This window comes from Pelmatolapia mariae, linkage group LG4, assembly GCF_036321145.2.
Source record: "Pelmatolapia mariae isolate MD_Pm_ZW linkage group LG4, Pm_UMD_F_2, whole genome shotgun sequence".
Classification (NCBI taxonomy): Eukaryota; Metazoa; Chordata; class Actinopteri; order Cichliformes; family Cichlidae; genus Pelmatolapia; species Pelmatolapia mariae.
Window position 1 is genome coordinate 32,747,904 of NC_086230.1, and position 18,881 is coordinate 32,766,784.

The window sequence follows — 18,881 nt, forward strand, 5'->3', positions numbered from 1 at the left end:
AGTGGAGGCTTGAAGAGTACTTTTTAAAACTCACCACCGGTGGGAAGAAGTCTTTGTGTGTGTGTGTGTGTGTGTGTGTGTGTGTGTGTGTGTGTGTGTGCGCGCGCTACTGTATTTGTGCTTCGAATACATCACTGTTGTTACTACTGTACAGCATACAGCTATAATTCTCTTACTCTGTAACAAACTAATCTCCTGAACTGACATTTGCACTTGAGGCCCAGAATTACCATCAGCAGTGTGTACTCAAGGGACAAGTCCCACGTAGTTTTGTTTTTGTCAGCAATTCCCATTAAAAGAGCAAAAGACCACCACGAACCGATGCAACTAACAAGTATCCAAAGCTCATTCCTTTGTACCCCAGAACTCCTTTGTTGTCCTAAAACCATTAAAAATACATCAGTGAGCAACAGTGCTGCATGTGGGTGGCGTGTTCCTTCATTAACACCAACACACACCCTGTACTTTATTTATACAAACCCCTCTTGCTGCCCCAAATATACCAAACGTAGATCAATCCGCCACAGAAAATAGTCCCTGCCTGAAAAAACAATTCACATGTGCTTGAAAGATGTCTTTTAAAAAGGTCTTAAGACCTGAGGAAGGAGACTCTGTGTGGCTAAGATGTGACACCGCCTTCACTCTACAGCTGAAATCTGCAGAGCGACGGTGGCGTCTGCCCCTAAAGAGCCAATCAGCAACTGAACCAGGAAGCATAATGTAGACACGAGAGCACAGCCAAGGTTTACAACAGTTTCAACTGCGTGGTGGCAGGTTTATCAACTCATTATGTTAATTAAGATGTAGTTATGTATATTTCATAAGGTGAATTAGCCTCACCTTTGTTCTGTGATGTAGTGGAAGGAGTCAGAGATGATAAAAGCACAGCCACGCTGGGCTGAACTGTAAATTAAATTGTAATGTGAACTTTTGCACATGGATAGTAGAAATGAAACGCCATTTCCAGCCTTTTTTTTTTAGTTTGTGTGCTTTCTGTCACAAGCGTTTGCTCCTCATTCATTTAGATAAGGGCTCGGTCTTGTTAGCCCAAAAGAAGTGCCTGCAGGCCAAGTTGGCTGCAGAGTGGCAAGACTTGCTTGTAGAAGGACTTTGCTTAATGTATTAGGAATATTGCTTTTTGGCCTTTTTAGTGGAATTAGTTAATTGCAGGAAAATAAAAATGCTTACAGTCTTATTCACCCAGCTTTAAATGACAAACTATCCATTGAAGCTAATTGTATGATTATATTCAGATTAAATCACTCTGAGTGGTCAGTGAGACTAGAGAAGTGCTATGTAAACGCCACTTCTTTCCATTTCATTAAGATTATTGGATTGGTATTTCTTATGGATTCAAATCTAACCAACATTTTAAACATTTGGTGGCGGGTCCAGAGGAAACTAATAATACACTCTAATTTCTAACAGTCGGCGCTAATGAACGAAGGGACAGTTTCTTTTTTATCATTACCACGTTTTCCTTTATTTTGTTCAGCTTTGTTTTTTATGCTGTATTGTTATTTATGATTGTCCGTTTTGGGCGCCTGGCGTTTTTATTTTGCCGTTTAAGTATATGAATGAGCAAACAGATGGATGCAGAGGCGGAGAAAGTGCAATATTTCCACCGAGCAGAGTAGATGTACAACATAGTACATATCGGTGTAAAATGGGATTTATAAGTACCTCGAATCTATACTTATGGATTGTGCTTGAGTAAATTGTTGTTCACCACTGAAATGGCATCACTCGAGAATACTACCGAGTGTTGAGAGATGTAAAATTAGGGTGTAAAACAGGTATTTCTGCAACCGCTTCCAGGTTAATTCATTCTTCCTGTTTGGTTGTTCTTTCTTTATTAGATTTTTAAATGCTGCAGCTTATTTGCCTTTGAGTTGAGATTCTCCTCACATGTTGGGCTGTCACAGACAGAGAAAGCCCCCCCCCCCTTTCCTCAAATTTTACGTACAAAAGAAGATTGCCTCGGCTTCCTTTTATCAACACTTTTGTTTACTTAGGATGTGCCAAATGCAGGATTTAGTGTCACATTTGTCTGAGTGTCTGGCACTTTCACTGAGCTCGTACTTCAGCTGCTCTTATTATCAGCCATTTTGAAGCTGTTACTCATTTTGCCAGTCATTTAGTTATTTCTGAGGCATTGTCGTTTTCATGTCGAGGTACAGTCTGACTGCTCGGAGCTTTGATCATATTTTGTACAAACAGATTTAGGAAACAAAGCAGAAGCACTGAAGGTTTCTTTGGAGCCTTTGCTGTTTGTAAATATTAAATGAGGGAAGAAACATTATTGCATTTAACTAAAGCAGGCCTTAAAGGGAAACGAGGCCAAAGGAAGAAGAAAAAAACAAACCCCGTCATCGCCGTTTTGGAGCTTTTTGAAATCGCGCTCCTGTAAACTGTTGACAAACTCTTTTGATTAAGTGAAATGTGATCAGCCTGGGTGGCGTTTTAAGCTCTCGTAACTTGGACTAGGAAAGGAATTTGAAAGAGAAACTTAAATAATGAACATTAAAGAAAAACATCTTTGAAAAAAACGAGCCCCTGAGCTGAAACTGAGAGCTATCAGTAAAGCGGAGTATATCCGGGCCCACCTCCGGATAATGTGTGGCAGTTTAGAAATGATCCGGTATGGCTGATGCATCAGCTCAGCCTCCCCATTGTCTTCCACCCTCAAAGACTCCCTTCTTCCCTCCTCCACTCCCCATAATGCAATGCAGCTTTTGTTCACTCATTCTTTTAACCGTTTCTTTGGCTGCGAGTTGTCACGGCGGGACAAATTAAGGAAGCGGTAATAGGGTTATGTCAAGTAGACGGAGGTGCCGGCTCTGTGCGGATGCCTCCCTCCCTCTGTCTCCATGAAAGGTTACTGCACTCGCTGGGTTTTGTCTCCCCCGCTGTAATGAGAAAGGCAACAGACAAGCCTCTATCAGTCCTGCAACACCTACTGACAGATAGCATTTGGAGAGTGGAGAAAAAGAAGCATTAGGGAAAGAGCGAGCAAGCGTCACAGGAAGTAATACAGCAACATGAGCGTGAACGATGGCGAAGGACACGCTTGACCAGGAAAAACAATCCCTCTCTCCGAGGGTGCTGCGCTTCAACATTTACCTATATGATACCTTCATGTTTGTGTATGTATGTGTGTAATTTTCTTTCCTCCAGAGATGCGCCTTGCAGAGTTTGACACTTTAACATTTCCCATCGAACCATCAATATTATGGCCTCAACAGGGCGGCATTAAAGCCAGACATCTTTTGAAATATTGAGCAGCGATCGCAGCATTTTGGTTCGGTATCATAGCGCATTCATGACTCCCACTCGGAGATATTACACTCACATTTCTTCCACCTCCTTTGGGCAAACCCTTTCTCTTCCAGCCGCCATCGTTCCAGGGCAGATGTCCGTGGAAAATCTGTATCAGTGTGCGAGTCCCCGTAGCTACGTTTTGATGGCGGTGGAATGGGAAGGATGCGGGGGGGGGGGAGCTGCCCGCGATGTGGTCAGAGGGCAGGGTTGGATCACGGGTAACGACAGCAGATGCTCCGGGCGCTTCGTTCTACACAGAAGGGTTTTATAACCGCGCAGGTACCTACACGCCGAATACATCCACAGCCGGAGATGCTCCCACGGAGATACAAGCGCTGAGGGAAACACATTGGGACTGGGGCAGAGTAACACACCCACGCAAACTTTATATTTAGAGCGTCTATTTTAGTAGCACTTCTAAAAACACAGGCTCTTACCAAACGCTGGTAGGAAAAAAAAAAGACTACATAAAACATTCAACAGTCTGACATTTGGTTCAAATGGTGTTTGAGATGGCAATTCAAAGGAGGGCACTGATTTAACCCCTTTGTTTAAAGCGTCCACCTGGTAAAAAAAAATGTAAAAATCCCCAAATTTAGTCAAATCTCTGAGCTCGATAGATAAGAGCGCGTCTCCTTATCTGGTCCAGTGGTAAAGCAGATATTCACAGATTAACCTTAGCCCACTGTAACGTATAAAAGGCTAGTAAGAAATACAAACACACTTATTAATTTCTATAAACATCTGAAGATGGAACAATTTTAGTCTGGAGAACCACTTGGTGCACGCGAAAGCCAGCCTGCGCAACAATCTGCTCTACAAACTGCAAAGTGGAGCTCTACCAAATTTGATGCAACACAATTGAACAAACAAATCCACTTTAGTGATTGTAGTAGTACTCGGTGGCCCCTTCAGTGATTGTGCTCTGCCTTGCAACACTAAAAAAAGAAAGCCTGTGGTTGCACTATTGAAGCCGATAGGACCTGGAGCCAGAACAGGAGCCTTCAGGGAGAAACCACTGTGATGTCCATAGCCTCCAGGCACCTTTAGACTTGGACATTGACAGTATTGGGTGAAAAGAAATCATTAAGCTTACAGGAGACTAAAAGTCTAGAAATGGAGCTGTGGAGAAAGCCTCAATGGACCCTTAAATTAGCCACTAAATTTAAGACGTTCATACACAAATAGTTCCCAGAAGGGTTGAAACCTGCTTCCTTTGTTTGGTTCTTGATTAACTTGTTGATTAATTTTCAAGTAACTGATCAATCTTTTAAAAACCGTCATATTCCTCGTTTGTCTCGAGCATCGGACCAAAACACAAAAATATTAAAGCTCGAGAAGTCTTAATGAATCGATATGTCAGTTGTCACTTCAAACGCATTTATCCTCATTAGTTACATTAAAAATTTAAACATGTATGAGGAAAGGCAAGTGGCGTTATCCTTTCGAAATAAACAGCGGAGTGATTTATTGCTCAGATCGGAAAAACACGAACGCCAACAGCTTGAATGTGATGATCAAAGTCATCTCCGCGGCGATCGCGTTCGACGGTTTTTAAATGGTCTGAGGTTAGGGACAGGTGGATCGATAAATGAGGTAGCTGCACCAATAATGTTTTAAAATCCAACACATTTCGGGCATTTTGGATGTTTCCAGTTACACACACGCATGTTCACACATTTCCTGACGCCTTCTGGCCCGGCTGTGGTTTCTTACGCTCCATTCTAATATGATATGTGTGCGCAGGAGGCCGCTTTGGCCCAGTGCGTCTGACAGTATTGATGTACCATTTCTCACCTGCCGCTGCTAAATATGAGAGCATGGTAGTTGCAGTGTGAACCCCTGACCCCTCTGGGAGACACACCGGCATTCACAGTTGTGCGAAATAGGTCTCTGGTTCCCCGAATGCCTGTTTAGAGTAATGGTCAAAGGTATGCCTGCAGGAAGGGAACATTACTGGGCATGACCAATCTGCTCCCAAATGGAATACACTTTATGTCACTGCACCAATCTATGTAATTGACTTTGCGTTGGGGCTGAAGCCATTATGGTTAAGGGTGCTTCTTTTTCCTTTTTTCTTTTTAACAGAATGTCAGTGAAATCTGAAATGCACTCAGATGGCAGATTCTGAGAAAGATTGCTCTGGACGGATTTGAATTTTGGAACATTTTGGCCATGAATGTGCTCGACAGGGACCGTGCACCGTCTCATGTTTTCACACACAGTCCTCAGACTGCAAAGCGCTGCTGCGAGGGAGTATTCACTCTGTCTGTGGAACTGCGGTTAGGCCGCGGACAACAGGTGAATGCAATTAACAAGGCGGCGGAAGAGAGGAGCAGCAGTGCTCTGAACCCCGAGGACTGGATTTGAGAGCATTCAACTGACTAACTTAGCAGTGGCGTGATTACAGTATCGTGGTACTGTGTAGCCTCGCATGTCTGAGTTACAAAAATGAAGTGAATTATCCAAAATGAAGTTTTATGGCAGAATTCACTTCAACAAACACACACACGATGGTGTGGATAGTTTAAGTAGCCCCAATGAAATTATATATTGGTATATTCAATAACACTGCAATATGAAATTGTACCTGGCATGTTATAGAAATCTTTAAGTAACAAAATATATAAAAACAAATGCACATTTAAGACCGCTCACATCGAACATTAGTGCTATTTTGCTGATCCTGTAAAACTGACGTGCGCTGAGCCCATAAGTATCAAAAGGTTCGTCTCGATAATTAAATACCTCACAAGCACACATATTTCATATTTATAAATCCTGTAAATCAAGCATGTGTCTGTGTTTTGGGTAGTGCTCTTTTATGTGCACATGCATTTGTAAAGCATTTTTAACAGATGTATTCAAATGAAAACACCTTGCCCGGTTAAATCCCAGCTAATATAGGATTCAAAGAGCTCTCTGAATCTTATATTAGCTGGTCTAACAAAGGGAAGGGTACCTCTGTGTCATCTTGTGGTTTACCATATATATCATCTAACACCAGCTGTTATGGGATTTATAAATAAGGACAAAGGGACACGTCAGTAGAAAGGTTATTAAAATTATCACAGCTAATAACCCTTCAATGGTCATGTGCTCTGTGAGCCACCAGGTCCTCATCTAGCTCCAAGTTTTGCCTACAGTTTCATTAAGGAGGTCGTTACAGGCTCGTCCTCGTCGACAGTTAAGCTAACCTGAAGCTAATAAAACGTGATGCTTTCATGTTTCTGTTATATAAGTCCTCCAGTTAGATTTGGCGTCGATTTCAAAATTCTGTTAATCACATGCAACATATTTGCTTGGCTCAGTTTATGAAGTGGAGCTGCTGGGATCATATTCTGGTTGTCCTCCTCTCTGATCATCTGATTAGAGTCTTTTAACTATAAATCCAGTGGCGGCCACACTATTTTTTGTTTGTGATCATCATGTATATACAGCATGTAGGGACTTAGGGCTGTGCGATATGACCAAAATCTCATATCATAAGACATATGTCATAAGACATTTATCGTCCCGACAACGATATGTATCACAAAAATGTTACATTTTCTGTAAATTCTGTGAATCTCGGGCAACTCTGTGAAGTGTTTTCAGCTGGGCGTCGTGTACCCGGAGTCGAGTGTTACATAAGTTAGAACGGCCGCAATTTTCTTTGTTTGTATTTATTACAGGGGGTGTTCTAAGGTTTATTTTTTAGCACCTGACGGCTCTTTTTAGCTTCTCGTCCGTAAACACTCTGCATACTATTTCACGTAATTATGTTTATTTTGAAAAATCTCAACAGGATCTTCAGCTCTATTTTGAAAGGTTTATGTGGAAAATAAACAAGCGGACGGCGGAGCCACGCGATGGTTTTACCGTCGTTGTTGCTAAAGACAACGCATAAAAACAGTCGGTTGTCCGCCCGTAGTGTGGTTATATTAAATATAAGAGAAAGAGAGAACTTTGAAAACGATGAAAAAATATTTCCGTAAACAGTTTATTTTGCGACACCACGAAACAAACGATAGCGTGATATGAAACGATAGACGTTTTCATATCGTCACCCGATATATATCGTTATATCGAACAGCCCTATAGAGACGTATGCATATGTATGCATGTTTTTTTATTATTAATGTGTGGAGTTTGTCCCGAATATGAAGCACGGTAACCGTGTGTCTGAAAAAGTGCTATTTGAATAAAATTATAATGACTCTTTCCCCTGGAAATCTAGAAACTGAAGCCCTAATAGTTTCTAACAGTGTGATATATTTGATATATACACGTCATGTAGGCAGGTGGTAAGCTTCTCGGCTGCTTTTTTATTCCTGGTGAAGGATGTTTTGGGACGTAACTGAGGGTTCAAGGATGGAGGATGACAGATTTTGTTCAGATTGTAAAGCCCAAGAAACAGTCTTGTAATTTTAAACAGTGTACATATACAAACATACCCCTCTGTTTCTGTTGCGTTCGGTTCCTTTCTCATTTAACTCGTTTCTAGCCGCTTAAAGACGAAGTGTCTGAATTCGTATATCTGCTGGTTGAGACATTAGTTTCTCCATGTACGTCCATGTAGTCACAAGCTTACATGCTCCGTGTTATATCATCCCCAAGAGCGACTCTTGCCGCCTCTAAATTTTTCATCATTGATCTGATGTGATTTCCATGCTTGGCCGTCCCTCTGCCCTGTCAGCTCTCTCTCTATCGCAGCCTCACTCGGCCTAGAGGGCTAACGGGGCGTGAGCCATCGCCCCCGTTTATTGTCTCCCACCATGGCTCAACGAAACCCTTCCCCGTCTTCCACCCATACCACCTAGGAGTATCACGCACACGCGCTCCTCGATGTCTTTTAGCTGCAAGCACACCAGACTTTTAGGTGAGAGGGTGGTAAAACGGTCAATGTATTGATGCTGACTGTCCGCTGCCATAAAGCTCAATCAACCCTCTCCTTCCCTGCCTTGTCAAAGCAGCCGGAGCAGCGGCGGCTCGGTGTGCATGTGTGTTATTGGTGTAGACAGCGTGGCGTGGACGGTTGATATATGACAGTGGAGGAGGCAGAGTCGGTACCCCTCGGCTTTTGCTCTGCCTTCCCCAGTAGAAGCTTTCGAAATGCTCTAATATCTGGCCAGAGCTCAGTGAGCGATGGCCAGAGCCAACCTGCTGATCTTAGCACTGGGTGCATTAGTTTGCCATAAAGAAGCAGTGATTGTAAGACGCGGCAGGCGAAAACATATGAGGATGAATGACACCATATAAAAGCCAAGCTCTGTTTCAAAATCCATTAGAGAGGCAAGTGCCTCAGCTCCAAATGCAGCAAAAGCCAGGGCCCCACATCCTACCCCGGCATCCGATTGAAGCGCAGGTCGTAGCTCGTTCCGCCAGTTCCTCCCTTAACTGTCCGTTTAATCAAATTTTTAATCAATGCATTAGTACGTGACAGCTCTGAGGGAAGAAAAGGCATACTTCACTCGGTGCAGAATATCGGCATCCGAAGATAGGTGGGAGACGAATGCAGCTCATTTGGTGCTAAGAGTGAGCAGAAGCTTTTTTGGGTCTGTGTGTACAGGCTTCACTTTCTTCTCGATTTAATGTGTGCAGACATGTGTAATTGTGTGCGTGTTTTTCTTTGCTTCCATGAAAGTTCCAGCCTCCCCGTGGCACTGCCTCCTAATTACTCAGATCTGCGCTCAAAGTGAAGAAATAATGAACGAGAGCTTTAATTATGCCTCCAGACAAAGGATCCCTGATGCCTCCGCAACACCGCTGGCACACTGAGATGGGTGAGGGCAGGTTAAACAGAAACCCTTTCCTCTCGGTGCAGAAAGCTGGTCAGCCTTGAATGCAGACCGAGGCTGCAACTTGACGTGATGCTGTAAAGTGCAGATATGGGAGCGGAGGAATTAAAAAAAAAAAAAAAAAGACGAGCTACATAGGTTTGTTATCTCTAACAGATATGACACAACCTTTAATTAGTGGGGATCCCTGAAGCTCTGGGCCTGAGATATAATCAGCGGACCTTTAGCAAGAGCACAACCCTCCCCTCTCTGGGTACCCTCGAGGCAGGCTGATCGAGGTGTCCTCATGCCCCCTCTTCTACAGCGGGGTTGGCTGGCACTCTGGAGATGCCAGATAATGAGGAAGCCTGTCAGAGGGGCACTTCAACGGTGCCCCTCCAAAGGCCTCACTGCTTCTTAACAAAATCCACCAGCACCAAACACTGCTGCTTTGTTTTCCTCAGAGTGCGCCTCCAGAGGTCTTGGCTGCGTGTCCGGCAGGGTGGAGCGCTCCCCCGGAGAATATGACACATCCCTGTATTTATTTTCATATGCATTTAGAATGGCTGGCTCGCTCAATAATATTGCATAATGCTCACTCTGACATGTTTGTGTTTTGTTCAGACTCTGGTGGTCGTCCTGATGGGGGAGCTGTGTCCATAGTGAAGTGCAGGGTGCAGTAGCAAAGTACATCTATTCAGCTGCTCTGCAGTCTAGAGATACTTGGCAAATGGTGCATTTGAGAGCAGACACACACCCACAGCTTTATATGCATAACCAACATTTCAGCTAAAATGAAAAAATATATAAAATATTCAGCTACTAAGAAATGAGAAAAAAAGATGAATTGTTTGGAACCGTACCTTTTTAATTGAACTGATTCTTTTTTTTCGTTGTGATGTTTCAGTGAATATTACCTACAAAATATAAGAACTAAAATTGTTTTCTTTGCATATTAGGATTTCATAAGGAAAATATTTTATATGTGGCGATGCACGGCTATATAAAAAAAAAAAGGCTGTAAAACATTTGGCCCAAAAATCTGCAAAGTGTTAAAATTTCAGACAAGTCATTAATTAACATTCACCGGTATTCCTGTGATAGTGGTGCCAACGTTGCTACATAGCAGGCTCTTTAAAGGCAAGTTGTTTGGATCATAAAGAAGTAAAATGCTGTTGTTGTTTAGCTCTGTGCACATGCAGCGGCAGTCGACTGAGTTAATGTAGGAAAACAGAAATTTGAAAAATCGACACGTCAAAATTCCACATATTTTTCCTAAAACATCTCAGCCTGTTCATCATGTTTTTTTGTTCTTTTTTTAAATGAATGCATCATTAAATTTGAATGTTTTCAGTACTACTTGTATTTTTATACACTAAAAAGTATTAGGTAAAACTCATTACCTAATACTATCTATCTGCTTTCTATCATTACACATTCTATCTGTCGGTGTATCTATCACGCTCGAGTGACGATAGCTTTAGTAATTAAGATCCCGGATTCATTCATGAATGAACGATTGAACGAGTTTACTTTTTCTTCATGATCTAATCATGATTAAGTGATGGTTTCAGCCAAACCCTGAATTGGAAGAGTCATTACACACCAACGATTTATACGTTACAGTGACTCGACAAATATACAATTACTTCCGGCTTTGCTTTATAAAATATGTTTGAATATAAATTAAAAATGCAAAGTAAAGTATAAAGTTGCAGATATTTTTGAATACCTTAATGCAGTATTTTATACTTATTGATACTGGTCAGTGAAGTATGTGTCTTCCCCCACTGTCAGAGTGATGGAGTTAAGGGAAATAAACAGTCATCTCTTATGATGATTAGTGTGAGTGTGCTCTATTGATCAGCGGTCATACGATAAACAGCGGCGAACTGGAGTGCGCCGCCAATCGTTTGGGCCCCATTAGTCGCCGCTTGTATTGCCTTTGATTATTGCTGAGTGTGCTCCCAGTGCACGTGATGGCTTTTTACTGCAAGAACTGCTGCTTTCAACCTTTCTTGGAGGAGCACATTAACGTAGCGCCGGCTCAAAAGACAAACACGGGCTCATATACAAAGACAGAGGAGATGCTTTTGAAGGAGATTGAACACACATTTTAAAGCTTGTATTGCCCGAAACGAGCCCAATCTCAGAGCGGAGACTCGACAGAAATGTGCACACACCTGCAAAAACCCGCGCGCCTGCTGACTTAATGACAATCAAACACAAGTCCGGACTCAGAGGGTAAATCGTGGTCTTTAACAGGACGGTAACAGAGGCGGGCAAAGACGTGACAGAGGCGACGGTGACAGTGATGATGATGGTGATTGTGGTAATAATCATTACGCTGATTATTACGGGCCTGCCACAGCAATGTGGTGATTGCACTTGAAGGAAGAAATGGAGGAAGACAAAGGGTGATGGTGACAAAACTGATGATGATGATTAAGATCACTTTTTTTTTTCTTTTTGTGATCAACTATGAGCCGTTCGCTGCAGTTGTTGATCTTTCTTTAATTGGCAGAGCAGCAGTGTGTGGAGTTAACTGAGGATATCTCTGCTGCGTTTGAGGGCTTTGATTTCACATGACATAAAGAAAAGGCACCGTTGAGAACATTCCAGAAACTCCCTTTGAAGGGAGTGATCTGGCAGTGCTCATTTGAATTATTAACTGGGTGAGACAGACAGATACAGAAAAAAGAAAGACAAAAAAAGGAGCCAAAAAGCAAGAGATGGAAAACACATAGCGGAGGGACGGGGAGATGGATCCCCATCTTTAGCAGGCGATGCCAAACTGTTAATCCTAAAGCACGCCCAGATATCAGCGAGGACCGGTCTTTGCATCAAACAGTCAGGCCAATTATACAGACAAAGCGTGTATATTGGTAATGAAGATGACTACCAATAAAGGTGAGTGCTTATTTCATTTAATGATTTTTCTATTATTTCGTTTTTCTCTTTGAAGTTAGCGAAATACACGACCGAATATGTAATTACAGGTCAACTATCCCCCTGTGGCTGCTTGGAATTATTTAATCTGCAGAGGGAGTGTCCCAGAGAGAGTTAATTCTCCTCTGCCGCCGTGTTGTGTCTCCCACAGCAGGACCCAATTATTACTGTCATTACGGCCACAACACCAAACCTAGAAGGTGACACATCAGGTAATGTACGTGCAGAAAAATGGGAATAGCAGAACTTTGTAGATCTGCATATGCATTGTGTAGATCAGAGCATTAAGCAAGCAGAGCTGTTTCTTAGCATGAAATGGGCATAAACAAAAATACATGCTGATTATAACGATACAACTCAATAACTGTGTGAAACTTTAGTAGAAAGAGGCACACATGTTCTAGCTAGGTCTGCTCCAGACTCACTAATTTGTCTGTTGAGAAAAAATAGAAAATTAGTTCCTTTATTTACTTATTGGACAAAATAAAGAAACATTTACTCAGATAATGGTAAGCAGTCTTATTGTTTTAAAAAGAATAATATAAAAATAGCCGTCTGTTGTTGCGTAGGGTTTGTGAAATTGCTGTGAAGGGTTCTGGGTTTGTGGTACCGAGCGATACAGACGTTAGTTTAATTTTATCCACGTTTCATAATACGTTGTTGTATGTTGGTATTATATTTACAGTTCTTTTGGTCATGTTGGGTTTTCTCTACCTTCATGTTAGTCGAGTGAAGCAGTGACACCACGGGTGCAGCGGGTAGCTGTTTCAATGACACCCCCCCCCCCCCATGTTGACACTGAAAAAAATCTAGACATTTCTTATAAATATATCTACTGATTGAATCGCCTTCTATGATTTCCATTTTCAAGTCTTTGTTCGTACAATGACGTGTTTTAGCGTTTGCTCAGACAGTTTGCATTAACTTTTTAAAAGTTCTTTGAAAGTTCAAAACGCTGCTGTTACTTTGCTCTAGCCTGTCTCGTTAACTGGTAACCTTTACTGTTCGGACCGACTCTGCTGCGATGAAGACGAGGCAGGAAGAGAAAGTGCCACAGTGCTACATGAACTGGACCTTTATTTCCTTTCTTATAGGGCACCCAACACGCTACACAACAATCGGATAACTGTTACACTGAAACTCAGGCATCTCTAAACACTTTGCAGCTGATTACAATCACTTAATCACCTCTATTAGCATGCACTTCACAACGCTGCAGCTAAGTGCTGGTAATGTTACATCTTACACCCTCACTCACTTTCTGCTACACCGGACCTGCGCTACACACAAATGATCCACAAGGCCACCTTCTTTGAAAGCAAAGCTTTAGCCGGTACTTCTAAATGAAGAGAATCACTGCACCTCAGATTCAGCTTCTCATTAGTCAACCACGAGCACAGAACGTTCTGTCTTGTGGATAAACGAATGCTCAACTCATAGAATTAGAGTCGGATCAATTGATGCTTCGAATCATTGATTTTCAGCATTGACAGCCTTAAGCCTGATCCGTGCTCGTCACCTTTTTCCAATACAGTTCCGGGCCTTCACATGAAGGCAGCTTCCCTCATGTTATCCATGTCTAAGGAACTCCTATTGTCTTTTGTTGAAAAACCAAAGCTATGAGCATAACAGTCGATCTCAACAAGAACCCAAAAGACAAAAATCCAGTAAAGAGTTTAATGGTTTAATGTCAGTCTGGATCATACTACATCCATGCCTTCAATTTCTCCAGAGGTTCATGAATATTTGGAATAAGGTTAAGTTGAATTAGCTAAGTTAAGTTATTCGTGATTGATCCTTGTAGGGAAATTGCATTAAACCCATTCTTGGTATTGGGATTAAGAACCAGCATCAGTTCTAGGCATGTGCACTGGTCAAAACCCCTTTGAAGAATCTAACCTTGCATGTTATTGATGGCAGGAATAACTTAAGTTCACAGAGAGAACATTATTAGACAAATTTCTGAATATATCAAATGTTTTGGATGACGGTCTCGAGAGTAAACACATTTGGCCATATCCAGTCGATGACCCGAGTTCTGCCTTTCTCTGCTGAAACATCAAGGGTCTGAATCCAGGGCTGCGTTGGATAACATTCAAGCTGGATTTCTTGCTTTTCCCCCCTCTGACTTCGATCTCCATACCCAACTGGTGCCCGTGATGTAATGAATACATCTTGTGCATTCCCTTTGTCTGCTTCTTTTAAAGCAGTATCAAACAGAATTAATCAGAAAAATACATTAAAAGGAAGCTCGAAGTTGTTTTTCTTGTACAGTTTAGCGTGCTCTACAGTACATGCTTGGCTGAATGCATGTTTACAGCTGAGTAGATGAAGAGGGATGTCACGACTGGGCCTAATCACAGCCTGTTTTTGTGTTAATGCACTTTCCCCTGGCTTCACGGATAGATCTGCTATACGTGCCGTACGGTTTATGTCCTTGAGCGCGCACGCACGCAAGCACAGGCGGAGGAGAGGGAGGTGCTGCCCGACCACCGAGGGGGGTGTGTGTTTATGTGTGCTTTTGCGGGATGGGGGGGCCGCAATTAAAAGGCAGCATGCAGTGTCCCACGAGGTGCTAATGCCCAGGATCAGCTGTTCTAATGTCATTCACATCCCCTCTGCTATTCAGCCAGCCCGTTTGATGTATGAATCCACCAGGGACTTCATCAGTCCCCCCCCCCCTTTCATTCTACCAGCACCTCTTTCATACCCCCACCCTAACCTACCCAACCCCCTGTCGGCTCTTCAACCCCTCCTCCTCCTCCCGAGCTTGCACAGAACCTCCCCTTCTGTGTCTGAATGCTTATGTTGGCTTTTATCGCACACAAAGTAAACAGAGTCGCGCCAGGGATAGTGAGCGAGAGAAAAGGGGAGAGAGAGAGATCGGCAGAGACCGAGAGAGAGAGAGCGAGCGTGAGAGGGAGAGAGTGCAATAGTGATAAACGTGGAACATGCACATTGTCTGCGCACCGCTCGCCTCCCTGCTACATCTTCAATAGCGACACAAAAGCCAGCAAAAGGGAAATTTAAAAGGCAAGAGGAGGCAGAGGAAGGGAACTGATCCGAGGAGGGAGAGAGAGAGAGAGAGTGAGTAAGTGAGTGGGAGCGAGCGAGCCAGAGAAAGAGAGAGAGAGAAGAAGAGAGTAGAGCAAAAGGATCTCCCTGCTAAATGCGCAAAGCGTCCCGTCACCCCACGCTGAGCTCCATGGCCAACTCCGGCTGCCTCCTGCTCTCCGGCTCCGGGATGCTACCTCACTCGCTCCAGTGTCCCCCTGCCTTCCTCTACCTGCCCGAGGTAAGACTGAATGATGCTCGCTTTGTCGTCCCTCGCTCTCTCTCCTCTCCTCTCCCTCGCTCTGCATCCCTTTCCGTCTCTCCGTGCGCTCCTCGGCAGCACGTGACGGCATCGCACTCGCTTTGTGCTGTTACTCAGAGTACTTTCACCCGCCTAACCCTTGACCCTCAGCCTGCCTTTGAGGAGTAGAAAAAGGGGGGCAGGAGGCGGAGGTGGAGCGGGGATCACCTCCTTTAATTCTACCCTCTGAACCGTCCCGCTCTTCATCGCCTCCCGTCTTCCTCTTCTCTCTCGAGTGCCTCCCTTTTTTGAGTGAAATTAAAGCAGTGAATTAGCGATCGCTGTGACGTGGGCGCACGCAGTGTTTGTGTACAACAGTCGCTTCATGACTCATTGTGCTTGGAAATGTTTTCTCGGTCAGTCTGTTGTGCTCTGTCACTTCTCTGCTGCAAAGATGAGGCAATTTTACAGTTAGTTGTGTTTTTAAATGGAAAAATTCCTTTTAAAAATTGCTTCTTTATCTCAAATTTTTTATGCAAGTAGATGCCAACTTTTTCTGTAGCTGACTGCAAAACACACTCCTCATTTATCTACATGTGGTAGTTGTGCATGTGTTGCCTAGTCTGATCCCTGTGTTTGCTAAAATCACATTCCACATGAATCTTTAAGACACGAATTTCAATTTTAACCCAAAATTTAGGAAGTTGGAGCTTCGAGGGCTTGCAGGAGTAACGAACAAAGCAGTGATGACATGAGATCGCTCCTATTTGAATTATTATTACAATGTGTGCAGTTTATTTTTGTTATGAGCTTCAAAAAGAAAAAGAAAAAGTCTACATTTCTTGGTCATCTCCTTTTTTGGACTATCCTTGCCGTATAATCCCTTTGATTTCATGGGGTTACGGGCAACAGAAAAATCTCTATTTGTTTAAAACACACACATTAAGGTTTAAACTAAAACTGCTGTCACCGTGAGATTTGTTTAAATTTAACAAAGCAAGCCCCTCATTCCTCACCCCTTAATTTTTCTCATAGTGGCAACACTTTGAATAATTATATCTCTCAGCAAATTAACATTGATTTTCCCTTTTTGTGTGTGTGCGCGAGTGTGTTTGCCATCCTCCTTTGGAAATTGATTCTGTCACTGATCCCCTTGTTTTGTGAAACCTGAAGACTGCAATCTTCTGAAGGGAGGTGAAAAAATCAACAACAAGGTGACTCTTAAGAGCCCGTGCGCCTGTCTATCTGCTGAATAATTCACATGTTTTAATTCAGCGAGTTGGGGGCGGGAGCGCCGTTAGTGGTGGGATGATGGGTGAGTGGGGGGGGTTGGTGTCGAGCGTCCAATTCAGTTTTTACTACCGGCACCATGTGTTGCTGTAAACAGAGTGTGTTACTGCAGTGATTGAGGGGAAATAACGGCGCCGGAAAATCCTGCTTTCAATCTCCCGTTTTGAGACGTATTCCTCCCACTTTCTCCCCAACGCCATCACGGTAATGGCCCTCACCACCTCCCACACATCTGTCCAGAGTGGGCACACCCCACCAGCCGGGCTGTGATTGGGAGGGAGGGGGGGGGGGGAGTATTGGGGGTGCAGGGCATGTGGACAGCCAGGTGTCATCAGCACACGCAAACTGTGGAGGAAGCCAAAGCTGCCTCCAAAACTCGAATAATGGTTAAATGTTCGTTATCGCTTATTGCAAATTTGAGCCATCGTTGGGGACAAAAACGCTTTGATGACCACAACCTTAAATGTCTTGATTGGTCACGTGGATCGTTCTGAGCGCCTTTCCACAAGCAAACACGATGTAAGACGAGCGAGTTTAGGTGCATTTACCTTCCACTACATCCTGTTACCTCCAAATCCTCAGGATGAGCACCGAGCCTCTCGAGTGCGTGTGTGCGCGTGTGTGTTTTGGTCCACAGTGGATTCCTTTAAAGTCCAAGTCAGAGCTGAAATTGAAACTTCCTGTGTGCTATTTTCATGAAACATCCCCCTTTTTGTTTCAAATCCCTTTAATGTATCAGCAGCTTTTGTTCCTTTTTTCTTTTCTGTTTATTTCTTCTTTTTTTTTCTTCTTCTTTGCGGTAAATCCTCGCCCTGCAGCGCTGTGAGAGGAAGCAACCCTCTGAGTCACACTGTGGCCAGCGTCTCTCCCCCACATCACCCATCCTTCGTAGCATGCCGCCTGTGTTCCCCCGCCTTTCCCCTCTCCTCCTCCTCCCCCCCACCACCGACACTCTCCCGCTTCCTCCCCTTCGCCACAGTGCAGAGCTGCAGCATCGGCTCGTGTAAGATGACAGCCAGCGAACAGAAGGGGAATAGATTGAGGTGATAGCCTCTGCCTCACAGTTTGTTTGCATTTCAAATAAGACACTGTATTAAGTTGGGCTCCGAACAGCTTTGCTTATTATGTGTGAACATGGTGCTGCATGATATCACAGGAAGACAGGAGTTTATTACATAAAAGATTAGCAAAGCATACCTTGCCTTTATTTGTGTGCAGCAGTGTTTGGGTGTGTGTTCTCAGGCAGCTTGCTTTGATGCTCTTTGTAGTCGGCTGCGGTGCATATAAATCCCGGCTAAATGTTTGTTTTCATTAACACAAGGAGAGACTCCCTGCGGTGTGGTGGGAGAACTGTGGGCTTCTGATTACACACGCGCGCGCACAAAAAGTGGCAGTATCACACCACCGCTGAAGGGCCTTTCCTCCTCCGCGACATGGGGAGAGTTTCTCCGCCACACGGGGTGCCGGCTTCATCCTTCCGCAGGATGATGTCACTTTTCCTCTACCCTCAATTTGTATTGTAGGGGCTCGTTTCTTGAGTTATGGCGCTGGATATTGAAGGAGTTATGAATTACAGTGTGGTGAGACTTTTATGGGATGCAGTGCTCACCGCTGTAGGCCCGTATTAAAGTATAAATATATTTATGGTACAAGCTGAAGCTAACGGGGGTAGCTCAGGTTTGCTGGTGGTAGTTAGTAGCTGTCTTCAGAGTCATAAAAACATGGCATCTCATGGATTTTCTATTTACCAGGCGCTGGGTGGGCATATGGCGACGCTCGTAAATGTAACTCTATTATCTAAGACGGTGCTGTTGGGCGGGAAGCTCGGCGTCACTTATGTCTAAAGAGGAAAAAAGCAGCCGTTGTTATTGTCTTGATGTCACATCTCTCTCCCGTCTTTGCCTCAGACTTATCTCGAGATCTCCCGTGTTCTAAAAATGTCTTCCTTTGATTTGTAATTGGATTTTCTATCGTGGCATTCCACTCTGCCGGTGTCTATTGTTATTGTTGCATCTATTGATTTCTTTTTTGTGGCTTCTTCGGGCCGGGTGTTTTGAATTTCCCCCTTAACTGTACACGGCTTTGGTATCGCTCTAAACGGTTAGGTCACCTCGAAGAGGCGATCCTTTCATGTCGGTGGATCCTGCGAGGAATTGCCCGGGCTCTCTGGTTTCAGCGGCCTCCTCCTCCTCCTCCTCTCCTCTTCCTACTCACGCTGATCTCTTTTTACGCCTGCACTGGTACCGACTCTCTCCCTGCTCTCACAC

At 43.7% G+C, this 18,881-nt stretch overlaps 1 protein-coding gene across 10 annotated transcripts in view; it reads left to right on the forward strand.

Annotated features, from left to right (window-relative positions):
- Positions 1–18,881, forward strand: part of LOC134626544 (RNA binding protein fox-1 homolog 3-like) — a 421,716-nt gene that overhangs the window by 308,643 nt on the left and 94,192 nt on the right. For 2 of the 10 annotated variants that reach the window (XM_063472458.1, XM_063472461.1), the window contains exon 1: positions 14,980–15,324. The exons of the other annotated variants lie outside the window; for them this stretch is intronic. In XM_063472458.1, coding sequence (XP_063328528.1) covers positions 15,199–15,324 — 126 coding nt within the window. In that variant the 5' untranslated portion in view covers positions 14,980–15,198. Of the gene's footprint in view, positions 1–14,979; positions 15,325–18,881 lie in introns of those variants that run through there. 10 annotated transcript variants of the gene reach the window in all.